This window comes from Prenolepis imparis, unplaced genomic scaffold (assembly GCF_030444845.1).
Source record: "Prenolepis imparis isolate NDT839.2.m4 unplaced genomic scaffold, iyPreImpa1.0 SCAF_3, whole genome shotgun sequence".
NCBI classification, from domain to species: Eukaryota; Metazoa; Arthropoda; class Insecta; order Hymenoptera; family Formicidae; genus Prenolepis; species Prenolepis imparis.
Window position 1 is genome coordinate 19,797,886 of NW_028141161.1, and position 17,093 is coordinate 19,814,978.

Below are 17,093 nucleotides of genomic sequence, written 5' to 3' on the forward strand. Positions count from 1 at the left end.
TTTATGTGCATTAGTGTTAAAATTTTTTGCTCCGTATCACATAAATATAAAAGTTAATTAAAGTTTTATAATTATACTTGAATTTCGATAGATATATAGAAAAAAATGTGAAATTTCCATGACTGTCTACAGCGTGATATTAATTACGTTAGAAAAGTAAAATAAAACATAACACAGTATGATAATCGATCAAATTTGTGACTGCATGAGATAAATTGCACTTTAACGTAAAGCACGGCTAAAGACTGGCTAAACGACTGATATACACATAATCGATCGGTTATTTAAATGTTGCAACACTTGCGATATAATTGGGGAAATGTTCCAACAAATTCGACTTAGATATCGATCGTGCAATAAGTCTACATAATTCCGCACAATATACAATAAATAATATATAATTTATATTGTGTTTATGCAGCGTAATAAATAATCTTCTGAAATCCGTTTAAATGTGCTTATGCGTGTGTGTATGCGGCGATTTCCCGCAAGTATATAAAAGATATAGAAAGTCGACAATCGAATTTACATCTAGGAATTGTGCAGAGATTGTCTCTCTCTCGTTCGCCGTGAAAATCTCACTGCTGTCACTGTTGCAAAATGACAGTGAGAAGGCGCATCGTCTGTGACATTGTCCTACCGCAAGCTGATGAAACGCGCTTTTATTCGCACAAGTATATAGTCAGGGTTAGCAAACTCATTTAAATATTTTTTTTTTTTTTTTTTTTGCAATTTCACGGAATAAGAGAGAAATTAAGAGAGATAGTTTTAATTAATCATTAGAGAAAGCAATAATCGATCCAATCAATCATTAAGCAAAAAAATTTTGCATTTGAAAGTATGTAAAGAATATTTTATTACACACGTATGTTTTATTTTTCAAATAAAAAAAGCAAGTGTCTATCGTATAAGGAAGATATTCGTGCTTAATGAGCTTCCGTATAAGTAGTCCTTGATTACTACTGGTCTGCTCTGATTGAGATCGTATCGTTGTAATTATATATTCCAGTATGATTAAGATTGGAGTTATACTTTCGCTAAAAAAAAAAAATTAGCGGCAAATTACTTCTAGAATACATTCCCTCTGAATGCTATCTTTTGAAGACGCCTTGTAAACTAGTTGCGAGGAAAGAGATTGTCGTTTTTTAAATGCTCTAAAGAAAAAAAATAAAAGCTATATTGCAATATTAATTCTTTCATCTTTTTTTGTTCATTGTACAACATAATAATCGCGCAATAATGGCAATCGTAGGTGTTCCAAAAACCTAGATGCAAACAGGCACAAGTGCTAGTTTATCAAGATTCAAGTCATTTCTGGCATCCAGATTAAACTCAAGCGACATTTAATTGTACACACGCTCGTGTCTCGTAAGAAGCGCTGTCTCATTATGTATAAATATAATCATTTCGCGAATTAATCGCGCACAATGACTCGCAGGAAGAGAAGGAAAGTGAAAGAGGATACGAATTTGCGTCGTCGCTAATTATTCGCGGAGACACGCGCCATCCGCGTCGTCCATCTCGCGGATCTTCCCCTCGCTCGTTTGAAAGGCGAAAGTGAAGAAACTCTCGCGATTTTTCCTCTCTTATACCATCCCGCAGCTCTTCATCTCTTCCTTCATTCCTTCTCGCTGTTCGCATTCATGTAAGAATTTTAATACCGTCCCTTTGTACGAAAACATCTCGCCGCTCCTTTCTCCCTTTCAGCTGTCAGGCTTGGATCCTTAACGAACCGTAAGTATCTTTGCGTACGATTAACGTTATAGAGAAATACAAATTGCTCGGACAGCGCATAGGTATTGCAGTTTAACCGCAAAACGGTCATTAACCTTTTCCCCCCTCGAATAGCCGATCTCTGCGGTAATAAGCGCGACCATCGGGTTTCGAAAATTACATCTGTGGGGAGTTATTTGTTATACGTTATTCCCACGTTCCTTTCCGCATGTCAATATGAATTACCCAATATCTGCTCGTAACTGGAAATCCCTGATTTAAAGGATCCGACGCGATTGCGATGTACAATAAATTGGACGGAGAAGGGAGCCTTCTTCTATCATTTTTAGATGAGATTTTATATAAGATGATTTCGATAAACTTCTCAGACGGCTGGACGCAAAACTCGGCAAAACCAAACGTCAAGCACCGTCTCTAAAACCCATAACTCTCGAAATTATGTTTTGTCAATGGTTTCGTTCACGTAGCTTTCGTTTATGCCGCAAAATTTGTATTTTGTGAAACAAAAGCGTATAATAATGATTAATTAATTTAAAATAATCTCTTGCAAAAATATTATATTACGAAATTGAAATTGAAATCGATAATAAAACACTGTACTGTGTAAGAAAACATCAAATTATATAACTATGAATTATATAATATATGTATATGCGCGCATATTAACTTACACAAGTATTTTAAAATATAAAGATTAACTATTTATTAAATTAATTAAACGATTAAATCACGGAGCTTATCTTTATTTTATTTATTCGATCTTACAATTCGATTGTTTTATTACGCGTTTTCAATCCGAATCATACCTAGATCGTCGAAAAGTCAACCGATAAAGCATCGGACGAAATATATTTAACTCTAAATATCTTTAAAAAAATAATTATTGTCTACAAAGATCGTAACAAAATAATAATCTATAATTTATGTAGATTCCTGTCACTTCGATTCTCACTTAAATAAATGAATAAATTACCTGAAAAATATGTTTTGTAACCTAATATGGTCGCGATATATGTAATTATACATTAATTGTAGAAGTCAATTACTTGTTAATTATATTATTATAGCAAATAAATTTCCAATATTAATCGTGATCGCGTTTAGAAAAGGAATTCGAACGTCTCACAGCATTATTGTACCTGTTCGAATGTCGGCGTGCGAATGATAACAAAGCCGACGAACGTCAACAATAGCGCGCTCGACGACCAAGGCCTATATTATTGAACACTATGTTATTGATAATGTGTGCGTTGCCAAAATATTTTACTCGCTGGTGGGGCATAATTGGAGCGGGAATATACATAATCTGCGCTCTATATTCCACAGCCTTGTCATTCACGCAGTGAGACGCGAATGAGAAGATAGCAGATAGTCGCGCTCTATATATTATTATATTATTGTACATCATGCGAAATGCAATCATTTTGTATAATTATTGTAATTAGCAATTATCAGTCCACGCGCGCGATTATTTCAAAATGCTTGTATAATTTAATATTTCAATAATACTTATTGTTAGAAACAAATATACTTTATCCGATTATTTATCGAATATTTAACATAACATAACAATAAATTTCGTTAATCGTTAAATAAAAATATATATCAATTGTTCAATCAATACATCAATTGTTTAATAAAATTCTATATTTTAAAATGCTTTAAAATAATTTAATATTCCACGTATTTATATGTAATAGTACATAAAATATTTTGGCATTATTTAAAATATAATATAATTCGTTCGATGCTTTATCGTTCAATTTTTCAACGATCTACATAAATATAATTTGGATTGAAAACGCACAGTAAAATAATCAAATCGAGGAAAGGATCAAGTAAATAAAATAAAGATAAGCTCCGTAATTAATCATGTAATAAATGTGATTAATCTCTATATTCTAAAATACTTATACTATTATATAATTTAATATTCCGCGTATATACAAGCAATTCCATTAAGCATACTTTATAACAAATTAAATATTTCTTCTTACTTAAAAATATATAATTTTGTAAATCAAATTTCTTGTGTTCTTTAATTTATATATATTTGCGTTCCAAACAGTTTTATTTTTATAGTATGTTATATATCACATTTTATTTGTCACATATTGTTTAGAAATCATCATTAATTAATTTTAAGATTCCTATAAATAACAATACATGTATTTTTTCTTTAGAAATTGACTTACAAATTTGTAATAATTTTGGCAGATTTTTATCTTGACATTACTGTCTTTTTATAACAACATTAAATTAACAAAATATTTTTATATATAATTCACCTTTTGTTAATTATGCACATATATAAATAGCAATACGATATATAAAAAACATTTTTTATATATTATATATATAAATTAATTAGAACTTAAAAATGGGAATTGTTAACAAGAAATTAAAGAGAAAAAATTTAATGTGATTCTAAAATCTCGCGCATATATCATGAATATCAGTAGAAAAGGTTAGCAATTGGTCAGACGGCAAAAGAATGAAATATCGCAGCGCCGATTTCGATTAGATTCAACAATCTTATAAAATCCAAAAATTAAATCGACATCTAATGTGATGTTTTGCGTGTAATTATTTTCCTGAGATAGATGCAAAAAACAGAGGATTTGAATTTTCAGTCGCTGGTTATATTATATTTTCGGTAAGAAATTCGCGCAGAGATACATATACAAGAGTTTTTTTTAATTTATAATTATCATAGTAATAACTGTATGTGTCATGTATAGTATATATGTATATGTATATGTAACATTAGAGAAAATTGCATTTATGGTAAGATCGTCAGTGAATGGGGAGAGTTTTACACGGCAAGTGCATCGGCGAGTGAGATGTGCAACGCGACGTCACATGGCATGCGGCGATTGATTCGACGTCGATCGATTCGGACGACAGCTTCCGCCAGGTGTAAGTACATACATGTATATTTCACCTCTAATAGATTTTCTGATTTCCTCTTCTCCCTTTCTTTATTTCTCGTCTCTTTATTCTTCTTTATGCGAATATAATAATGATGAAATTTGACACGAATTTTATCGGAACGATTTCAGAAGATCGAATTAACGATTTCTTCGGTTTTCTTTCTGTTTTTTTCCATTTTTCATCTTTTTCATCTATGTCCACGTGTCGATCGATGCACAGACAGATGCTTCGAGAGGCCTCGAAATATTTTTACAAATAACAATCGGGTCATAACGAATTATGACACGATTAAGGAGGGACAGTACACCTCGTGGAAACGATACGAATCGAGAATTGGCGAGAATCGAAGCCGCACGCCGCGCGATGGAAAAGCAGTCCCGAAGGAATAATCACGGTCCAGTAAACGATTCGCTGAAGCTCGATTCTCGATTAAACGAGAAATGCGATCGATTGATTCGTAGCCACGTTCTTAATTCGGAGGCAATCGTTTCGAATAATGTAGATCCGCGATCGAACCGCAGCGGATGTCTACCGGGCATTTCTTCCTCTCTTCCTCCTGCTCCACCTCTTCCTTTTCTCTGATCTCTGCCTGAGATTCTCCTTTGCCGCGGATGAACGATCGGCTCCTCTTCCTCTCTCTCTCGGTTTCTATACGCACGCTTCCTTCTTCTTCTGCTGCTCTTCCTCCGCTGTTGGCCCCGATTACATGATTATGCACTTGCCTTTCTCGGCCCAGGGATTGTTCTTCTTGTCGGGCGCGTGTATCAGCGGGTCATTCTTCTCATTCTCTTCCACGTACTCTCGCATTCTGCCAAGAGGAAGAAGAAGAGAGTCAGCCGCGCGAATAATGCTGAAATTGCAATCTAACAGCGTGCGTTACTATTCTAACGGCTTACCTAAGGATGTGGCGCAATAAACGTGCGATTCAGATTGTTTTAATGAAATTAATTCTTCATTTCGAAAAAAAAACTAATTAAGTACATAAATCCATCTTCAAGCATAAAATATATTTAATTAAATAAAATATATTTAATTAAATATAAAATAACTTTAAAATATCATAAAATAATAAATAAACAATATAAAGAGTATACGATATATTATGTGCAAATATTGCATGCATACGTGCGTATATGTGTGTGTATATATCATTTAAAATCGATTTCAATCTCAATATCACACGAGTGCCTCGCGGCAACAGCCGGTTATTCGCACTCGAAACTCGCCCGAAGGCTCGGATCCGACGTGCATTTTCCAGGATCTCTCAGCGAACGTTTCGCGAAATGTTTCTACAGACGCGATACGTTATCTCCGATTTATTAGATCGCCGATAAGCTCGCACCTCCGCATATAGAACGTTCTACGGCCATTCGCGATCGGTCGATCTCGCTTCGACGCGACGATGTCGGTGAAAGGGACTCGGTTCAGACTCGCATTCAGACCCGATTTTGCGTTCAAGGAGAGTCGTCGACAACTCGAAGCTTTCGGACTTTGTTGTTGCTAAACGCTATCGCGAGAAGTATCCGCGGAATTTTTTCCCCCCCCCCGTCAGCCGCGCGCAAAGCATTATAACCCTTCACTGCATTTTATTGCATACAATTCTTAATGGAAAAATCACGTTCAACATTGTTGCTTAAGCCTCGAGCACGAGCTTCATTTCCGAATGCAGCGAACGCGCAACATTCGTGTTGAATGATGATACTTGCAAAATTCGTATGAATGAATGGCGGGGGACCAAGAGCTTTTCGCATTTCTTTTTAAATAAATGCGCGTTTAAGAAGAATTTTTTATTATTTATTTATTGATTCAAATAGTAATATGCTAAGAAAATATTTAGATTATAGATTTAAATTAAAAAAATATATAATAAAGAGAGAAATTGCATCTCACGAAAGCATGAAAGCGACGTGATTTACCTAAGCTCTTGTAATGTTAGCGAAAGTACGGTTTCTTATACAACCTGTAGCAGATAAAAAAATATATTTTCTTCGAATCATCTTGATTTATTATACCGTTACGATGTAATATAAATTTGATGTATTATAAGTTTGATTTCGTTAACACAATAATTGCGCATCTTGATTTATCAGAGTTCGTGCGGGAATCCGCGAACTTTCACTTATCAGGGTCCATCGCGCAATTTTTAAATGAGGGTGAATGACCTTCCTCGGCACCCGTGTCGTAATGTTATCGATTCACGATTCCGCGATTGCCTATTATTTATCCGGTTGTCGTTTATATAATGAACGGCAGTCGTCGCGAAATCGGAACGATTCCCGTCGTCGCGACATCGAGTAAGAACCGTCGAGCGAATCTATCGCACAAATGAATGCGATTCTATTCACTTCACGCTCGAATTCACGGTTTGTCTTACTTTCGCATCTGTCTTTACGGCTCGCCCGATGGAAGTCACAATTTAATGCACGAAGACCGAGTGAAACTATCGGTTGACAAAAATGCCGGGGAGAGATATTTCACTATTTCCAGTTCCTAAATATTTAAACTGTCAATATTAAATTTATGCCGCAAAATTCAGAGGAAGATGTGTGTAAACAATATAAAATTTTTAATTTCTTAAAATTCACATCAACTTCTAATAAGCGCTTTCTTTAGAACGAAAACGCGAAGTATGTTAATTTATACATGCATCTCGTATACCTTGTATCTAATTCATCGTATACAACATCATAAGTTTCTTTGAATAATATTCTCGAGAGAGAGAGAGAGAGAGAGAAGTACAATTAAATAATGAGAGAAGGAAATAAAATATAAATACACGGTATTCTTAATACACTGAAAAACAAAATTTGTTAACTTGACTAAATTGTTCAAACTAAATATTATTTTGTTAATTGAACATGTAGAAATATTTAAATTAAATATAACATATTAAATCTAACAAAACGTATATTTGACTTAAATACTAATATATGTTCAATTAACAAAATAGTAATTTAGTTGAACGGTTTAATCAAGTTAACAAATGTTTTTTTCAGTGTATCTATACAGAATTTTCCATATATCTCTTTCCAATATCACGTAAAGTATCATTTCACTTACAGATTCTTTTACATATTCTATCATTCTATCTGATCACTATTAACGACTGTTTATGTTACGTATAATGCATAATAAGATCTCCGCGGCGCAGTGTTGCGAAAACAAGAGCGTGTCGGAGGAACACGACCCACATTGCGTACTGATGAATGCAACAGGCAAAAGGCGTCGGGTTCAGCCGAGTTTAAAGGAGGTCGCATCCTAAATTCGAGAGCAATCGTCGGCGCCCGACGTCGGCCCGACAATTTCTCGAGAGATCCATCGAGAGATCTCGAGAGACTCGGCTCTTAATTAAAATTGGGATTCGATTGTTAGCGAGAAACATCACCTGGGGTCAGGGCGACGGATGCGGGTGCATCGCTATAATAGAAGGTCCGACTGCATGCGGAAGTAGGCGCTGCGTTCCGGCGCGTGCTTCCGTTTATTTATTTATTTTTTTTTTTTTTTCGCGGACGAGAGATGCGGAACCACCGTGTGCGTTTCAACAGAACTCGGTTCTTGCGACGGCAGTTTTTGAGGCGAAAGCAAAAAAAATTTCCGCGGTCTCGCGAGACTTCTCGAACGGTGAAAGGCAGCAACAACTCTGGTCCTCCCTCCCGCGACCTCCCCTTTTTCCCTCATCCCTCTTCTTTTCTCTCGTGTTTTTTTCTTTCTTTCTTTCTATCTATTCTCATGTCGCTCGACCTAATCTCAATCGTCCTAATAATGCGACAATACACGTTTCCACCCGCTTCCTGATCCTTCTCTTTCCTTTCGTCTCACGATGATGTAATACCGGACTTTGCAAAACACGCGTTTCGATTAGCGCGACATACTTTTGCTCGTTCGATATTGTATCCTCTCTTTGAAGTATTGATATTAACAATATTCGAGAAAAATAATTATATGTGTATGATGATATATGAATAAAAATCAATGCAAAAAAAAAGAGAGAAAATCCTTTCCTTTTAGAGCAAAGAGTTAAGCTAGAGTTCTAATGTATAAAGCCTTACTTTAATTATTTCATATTCAAAAACAATTAAATGTATCGTGCATTATGTATATATATGTAATTATTCTAGAATTTATTATTTGCGAAAAATCGAGACCACCGAGTTAAGTCCGTTCGATCTCGTCTTTTACGAACTTAATCTTGCAATAACTCGGTCGAATCATTAGCCGAAGCGCGACACGCGAGGGGATATAATTAGCTCGACGATTTGCAATGGACGTAAATAATAATCCTAACGCGATCTCTTTTTCCCACTCCGCCCCCTCGCTCTCTTTTTGTGTCCTTTATAGTGTGACGAAACCGCGAAGTTACGTTAAGAGACGACTGGCCGACGATCGTCTAATTAGGCTCAATTAGATCATCGATCATCGCCGCGGCGTTGAGTCATCGGTAATCGCACCCGCGTCAGGTTTGTTGCACCTTTCCGATGTCCTCGTCTCGCGCATACATTATAATCGCGACTTTGTACGCTACTATGTGTCTCTGAAAGTGATCGTGGCGCGAAAACGCGATTAACGCGACGGACATACAAGTGTGTCCAAGGAGATCCTGTCCCTCCATGTATACATAATACGGGGACGCGAGCATAATTCAGCCTTGACTGTGCGGCAGCAGCCTGCGCGGCTACCCGTACACGCGTTGCTTTATATATATACATATATGGACGTACGAGATGATTTATCTGGGAAAAGACGCTTCGTTTTGTACGCCATCGAGAGCAGTTCGAAAGTCCGAAATCATACACCCACATCACGGTCGGTTTTAGTTTTGACACGTAAAGCAAGACTTAACGTCAGTCTCGCTTCGCGCATGACAAATGAAGTCTCTGTAAGCTGCATCGATATACAACAATATGATGTAATTAATTCTGAGATAGCGACTGGCGATCCCTTTCTAGAAATAGCTATGATACGGATGAAGGACAACAATTACAATGTAATAAGTAAGCTAATTGTAAATATTATTTCTAATTTGATTGAAAATAATTGTTTGTATATATTAATAATTAATTGGTCAAAGATCGAAAATATAAAATATTTTTTATCGCATTTTTACTATCATTTTTACTATCATGCGAACAAATCGTCGGAACAGAAATAACTAAACCTTGAGAATGACAGCAACGACTACAATATTACACAGATTTATACGCGAACCAATTTACCTTGAAAGATATTCTATGATTACACTCTAGTGAAAATTACGTCGCCAATTATTAGAGAACTAGGAACTGCTGTTGCTGTTAAATAGCTTTCGCGTAATGTGTCTTGCATAAAGAATTCCTAAAGTATTCAAAGAAATTTGTAATGAGACGAAAACGCCCGCGTTCTGTGAAAACTAAATGCACTATCTCGAGATTATATGATTGTTCTTGTTTGTTGAGTATATTTAAAAATTACATTAAAAATAAATATTAATTATTGCATGATATAGAGATTAGAATCATGGCAAAATATGCTTATTGTAAAATGAATTAAATTGTGCCTTATAAATATAATAAATGCGTGCAACGTTATAATGATCTATATGTCGAATACTAAAAAAATACATACCTATAAAAATACATATACATACTACGTGTAGATAAAAATATGAAATTATAATAAATAAAAAAATAAATGTATAAATGCTTATTCTCTATTTAAATTAGTCACATCTAATGAGGAACAAATGCAAAATGGATTCATTTATGCGACTCATGAATATAAAGATCTGAAAAAACTGATACTATATATATTTGGAGACTTGGAGACATATTATTACAAGGCTAAAATGGATTTCTAATTTTGTTTAATTATGCCTTTCCAGACGACTAATGGTTCATGCTAAAAAATAGACTACATTTTTCTTTCAAATAAAACAGACACTTGAAAAATACAGAATTAACTTTTTGCCATTTTAATAAAAAAGAATATTAATTATATTTCTACACAGTGTGTTTCTCTAAAAAAAATCATGTACTTTAAGCTCCAATAAAATAAAACCATCAAAAATGGCAATTGTTTTAATAATGAAAAACATCAGTAGTTAGGTTACTGAATATCAACATCAAAATATAACTGCGAATCATATAAATATATATAAATAATATATAAATAATTTGTTTTTAAACAATTTTTAATAAATTTAAGTAATTAATTTAAAACTTAAATGCAACGATACTGAATAATAATGATAAGAAAATTACAACAAAATGATAAATTCCTATTCAATTTTCAATCTGCAAAAAAATTTTGTTTCAAATTCACGAATAAACTCATAATCGAAAGAAATTACGAGATTTCTGAAACATTTATGTTTAAAGATGGGCAATGTCTTCTATGTTATATGTTCAAAGGGATTCATAAATAATAATGCGGGTAGAAAGAAAGGACGATAAAAACAACAAATGACGATGAAACGACGATTTGGCTGGTGCCGCGATGCACTTACGCCGCGATACTCTTCGACAGGGGCCACCGTTCCATGGACGCCTGGTACTTCATGTTCTCGATCTGCTTCTTCAGTGCGTCCTTGTCCATGGTGGCGAGTATACTGGGATCCATGATTACAGCCGCACCCCCCTTGTCGCAATCGGGGACAGAGTAGCGCGTGCGCCTCCACGGGAAAATCAATAGGAACGGCTGAAAGTGCCTATCGGGTGGTCCGTCTGTAACGCGAACGATGTCTCATCGGGGACGATGGAAAAAGAAGACTCGGCCCCGCAAGAGTACTCGAGGGATCGTCATCAGTGATCTGGCGGCAGATCATTAAACACCGCGAATGCAAACCGATCTGACTCATTTGGCGCGAACAAGCATTAATCGAATGAGAATGTGAAGATAGGAGAGGCACGTGTCACATCAGTATTGCATTTACATGCAAAGGGCTAACTGATTCGACACAAATCGGGAGATTTGTAGAATACAAGTGTGTCCTTTGACCTTTAAATCGCAATCAAATCCTTTTATTTCCTTTTTTAAATTTCGAGTTCTAATAACGATGAGAACTGAGAGATGTTCAGACTCTGATTCGTGAACATAGTTTAATTTTTTAATTATTAAAATCATTTAATACTTTTTACGAATTTTAACTGAAATATCAAATAAAGAAAATGGCAATACACACATGTAGTAAGATAACTTTTTTTATATTTTATTTTTTTGTATTTTAATACTCTTCTTGTTCTATTTTTTCAATTAAAAAATGAAAATTCTAAAGATTTAAAATTAATCTAATTCTAAAATTAATGTTTTTATATATTTTCTCTATTATATATATTATAATTGTCTACATTTTTATTTCATATATTTGATGAAAATAATAATGCTTATCTCTTACATTATTTTTTATACGTATTTTATAAGAAAAATATTATGTTATTTTTATACGTATTGATTTTTTATATGCATTACTTTATTGTATTGTTCAACATTTCTAAAAATAATTATTATAAAAATAAATCTTACGAGCTAATCTCTTTCATCGCAACATTGATCCACTAACCCCATTTAATCATGATAACGCACACTTGCGTTGTTATTAATTTCGATTTTAATAACGCATCTTTAAATTACCTCATTTAATTATAACCTTCGATAAATCGCGTATTGTTGCAGTGTCCGATTACGATCTCGCGTTCATGATTTACGGGGATTTGCTGTGAGTTAGAAGGTAATCTCGCAGAAAAAGGGAATTTCATCTGTGCATACGATATCATTAATTCCACCACCCTCTGCTAAGCCTCCGCAATGCTGATTCTCGTTTAAATTATTAGGTTGAATGCCATTGCTGACACTCCACTTCGAGAAACCCGTAGCTTCCAAGGTTTCATCCATGATCGTGTTCCAATCACCCTCTTCATAAAGATCATGTACACCAAGCCATGCTTGTTCGACTTTATTTCCTTTCAAAATGCCTAGTAATATTTTCTCTTCCGAGTTAGAGTTGATAATAGCCAAGTGACCTATGTCGACAGACGAATTACCGATAAAATTGCGTGATTTTATTCTGATTATTTATTTTAATTCGTTTCTAACTGCCAACGCGAGTCTCAAAACCGACGACACGCAAACGCGAATAAAATTTATTAATTAATTAATTTTTTCACGTCTTCGTTAGACAAAGAATTGCAAAAACTGCGGCATTCGATAAGTCACTTTATTAAATTCAATCCTTGTTAAGAACTCATCCCCTTCTTGAATGCAAATTTTACGAGCCTTGTTCCATGATAATTTGCGAGTATGAAGTTTATGAGCACCAATGCCAGGTGTAATAAGATAATCGTTGCCTGCTTTTTCTATAAGATTGACATTATTTTGCATTTTCCATTGATTCAGCCCATAAACATAAATAATTTGCTGTGCTGGAGTCAAGTTATTTCCATTCGTGTTTGGTAATAATTTGGCTGAAGCTGTAAAAGTGTTTATAATTTCAAATTGTATATTGAAATACTTCTTTCGATATTGATTATTAAATGAAATATTTAATATAAAATATAACTTGAGAAAAAAAAGTTCTTTCACAATTTAAGATTTAAGAAGAATAATAGAATATATTTACTAATGTAATAAATATACTTCCTTAAAATCTTGCTTTACAACAAACGACGAAAATGAAATATTACAATTATTTTCTTATTAATTCACCTGGCAATGCGTTGACCGCTGTGTCAGTTGCAACTGAAGATTCCAACGCAATAGAACACATTATTATATATAAAAGCACCAGCAACGTATATCGCAACATATTTGACGTTATTATGTTAATGATACAAATACTCGAAAATAAATGATACGAATGAAAGGATGCGCTTTTATATATATATATATATATATATATATTATACACGATAAGATAAACTGTTATCATAGGCGGGGAAGTGCGATTAATTTTTTCTTAACAGAATATTTCGTGAGCTTAATATTTCAATAAGGACACATTTGTAAGATTAAAATATATAAATATTTAAAATAATGCTTATTATTTCTTTAAAATTTTGTAAAATATTTTAATTTATTCGCGAATTATAAATATATTTTTATTTTATTTTATTTAAGGAATTTAGACAAGATTTATATAGGTTCGATAACAAAAAAAGTTTTCCGATTAATTTCAGATAGTCCAATTTATCAAAAATCTAATTTCAGGCTTAATTTTCAGGATTAATATTAAAAGTTTAGGAAGAAGTTATAAAGTTTAAAAAGAAGTTATATTTGCGCTTATCATATTAACATTTTCGCCGAATTTAAAATTTGTTTAGAAAAAAAACATATATAAAAAACAGAATGTGTAAAGTTTTCAAAAGTTTGTGATAGAAAAGAAACATGTATATAAAATAAAATATTTTACAAACAGATAATCCTATCAAATTCTATAAATGTCCCCATGATTCAACACAGGAAATATAATATTTATCAAAATAAGATATTTTACAAACAGATAAACTCTATCGAATTTTATAAATTTTCCCATGATTCAACACAGGAAGTATAATATTTATCAATTTGAATAATTTAAGAGAAGAGCAAGCTATCTCAACAGGATTCTCGTTCAGATTCTCAGTATATTACATGACTAATGGTTTAGTTAATTTAGAGCAATTACAGTCGGAATACTATGTAATTAAAATGTTGCAAGGATTAATAATATAAATACTGAATAAAATATTACGTAATATAATTAAATTTAATTGAATTTAATTGAATTTAGTTAATATTATTTCTTCTTAAGTTTCTTGCAACAAAAACAATCACTTTAATACAATAAACATATTTAAAATTTAACAAAATTAAAGAATAAAAAAGATCTTGATTGTTTAACAGAAATTTTCGTTACTTTCGTCATTCTGTTATTAACTAAATAAAATTAAATTAAATAAATAAACTGTTATTCGGTTTAAGATCAAACATTAAACAACGTAGTTTGATGCATATTATTTAACCTAGGCATACAGAAGAATTCTTGAGGGAATGCATAATTGCATTCCAGATTGAAAGTTCAAATGTCATTGTAACGTGCGATCTAATATGCGCACGCAAAGCAATACTAAAATAAAGTTTCACATTCTGTGTTGCGCGATTATCATATTTATGCTAAGTACAGATGATTAACATACAATTTTTAAGTTTTTGTGTCTAATTTAAAATTCATTGTGTAATAATAATAATTACTTTTGCAGATCGGCTTGCAATTGCAACTATTAAATTAGCTAAAAGTTATGAGAAATATGTAATGGAACACAATATGTAATAGAGTTCAACTATGTGGTACTTACCTTGACGGAGGACGGAGAAATTCTGCGGCGAGGTATCCGTTAGCGGGTTTCAAGACTCGCTTACGGAAGCCTCGGAAAATCTGGGCAATCTAATTTAACAATAATTTCTCCGTCGATATCATCAATCGTTGTCAGTAGTCTACATGCACTCACGAATAAACACATTCCACTGAATTTAATCTAACGCGAATTCGATTGAACTTAACACATGTTCAATGACTGACTTTTAAACATATAAAATTACAATGTAATTCTGTTGAATTAAAAAGCTTATTCTATTTTCATAAAATACGTTTTATTTTTGTGCGTAATAATAACGACTATGCGTTGTATAAAAACATTTTTACACACAAAATATTCCCGCTTTCATTTTTTTTATATAGCATTAAAATATAATCATTAAATAAGTATTATTATTTATTGTGTATTATATTATTTATTAAAAGTATAATTTATTATATGCAAAAAATATTTCGTAATTATATATATAAATTGCATTTTTTAAGATACCTTGTAAAAAGAAAAAAAATTTAATAATACAGATAAAACCTAGAAAATAAGAGATTTTTTTATCTCTTCATAAAACAAGGTTTTATATAGAATTTCTCGCTCGTGCATTCATATACACGATTAGAAATTTATGTCGGTATTCCTTGCATTTTGTATTAAAAATACATAATTAATGCAGTATACTTTAAAATCCTTTACTACCTTAAAAACATATTCGTCAAGAATCAGGGCTCTATATTAGGGCTTTATATTGGATCAAAATTATATATCTAAAATGCATTTCTTAAGATACGTTGTAAAAAGAAAAAAATAATTTAATAATACAGATAAAATCTAGAAAATAAAATATTTCTTATCTTTTCATAAGACAAGATTTTATATAGAATTTCTCGCTCGTGCATTCATATACACGATTAAAAATTTATGTCGGTATTCCTTGCATTTTGTATTAAAAATACATAATTAATGCAATATTCTTTAAAATCCTTTACTACCTTAAAAACATATTCGTCAAGAATCAGGGCTCTATATTAGGGCTTTATATTGGATCAAAATTATATATCTAAAATGCATTTCTTAAGATACGTTGTAAAAAGAAAAAAATAATTTAATAATACAGATAAAATCTAGAAAATAAAATATTTCTTATCTTTTCATAAGACAAGATTTTATATAGAATTTCTCGCTCGTGCATTCATATACACGATTAAAAATTTATGTCGGTATTCCTTGCATTTTGTATTAAAAATACATAATTAATGCAATATTCTTTAAAATCCTTTACTACCTTAAAAACATATTCGTCAAGAATCAGGGCTCTATATTAGGGCTTTATATTGGATCAAAATTATATATCTAAAATGCATTTCTTAAGATACGTTGTAAAAAGAAAAAAATAATTTAATAATACAGATAAAATTTATTTATAGAAAATAAAATATTTCTTATCTTTTCATAAGACAAGATTTTATATAGAATTTCTCGCTCGTGCATTCATATACACGATTAAAAATTTATGTCGGTATTCCTTGCATTTTGTATTAAAAATGCATAATTAATGCAGTATACTTTAAAATCCTTTACTACCTTAAAAACATATTCGTCAAGAATCAGGGCTCTATATTAGGGCTTTATATTGGATCAAAATTATATATCTAAAATGCATTTCTTAAGATACGTTGTAAAAAGAAAAAAATAATTTAATAATACAGATAAAATCTAGAAAATAAAAGATTTCTTATCTTTTCATAAGACAAGATTTTATGTAGAATTTCTCGCTCGTGCATTCATATACACGATTAAAAATTTATGTCGGTATTCCTTGCATTTTGTATTAAAAATACATAATTAATGCAATATTCTTTAAAATCCTTTACTACCTTAAAAACATATTCGTCAAGAATCAGGGCTCTATATTAGGGCTTTATATTGGATCAAAATTATATATCTAAAATGCATTTCTTAAGATACGTTGTAAAAAGAAAAAAATAATTTAATAATACAGATAAAATCTAGAAAATAAAAGATTTCTTATCTTTTCATAAGACAAGATTTTATATAGAATTTCTCGCTCGTGCATTCATATACACGATTAAAAATTTATGTCGGTAT

The 17,093-nt window shown here is 32.2% G+C and overlaps 1 protein-coding gene across 2 annotated transcripts; it reads right to left on the bottom strand.

The window, feature by feature from the left end:
- Nucleotides 1-3,790: 3,790 nt before the first annotated feature.
- Nucleotides 3,791-13,496, bottom strand: Ggamma30a (guanine nucleotide-binding protein subunit gamma-e). Of its 2 annotated transcripts, XM_083034360.1 has the most exons (3): nt 13,345-13,493; nt 11,150-11,366; nt 3,791-5,476 (listed from the first exon to the last, which is right to left on the bottom strand). In XM_083034360.1, exons 1-3 carry the CDS (start codon nt 13,442-13,444, stop codon nt 5,371-5,373), a joined length of 423 nt encoding a protein of 140 aa, XP_082890486.1. In that variant the 5' UTR covers nt 13,445-13,493; the 3' UTR covers nt 3,791-5,370. The 2 variants fall into 2 exon arrangements, with proteins under 2 accessions (XP_082890486.1, XP_082890487.1); XM_083034361.1 differs by lacking the exons at nt 3,791-5,476; nt 11,150-11,366 and adding an exon at nt 12,684-13,109 and having other exon boundaries at nt 13,345-13,496.
- Nucleotides 13,497-17,093: the final 3,597 nt, after the last annotated feature.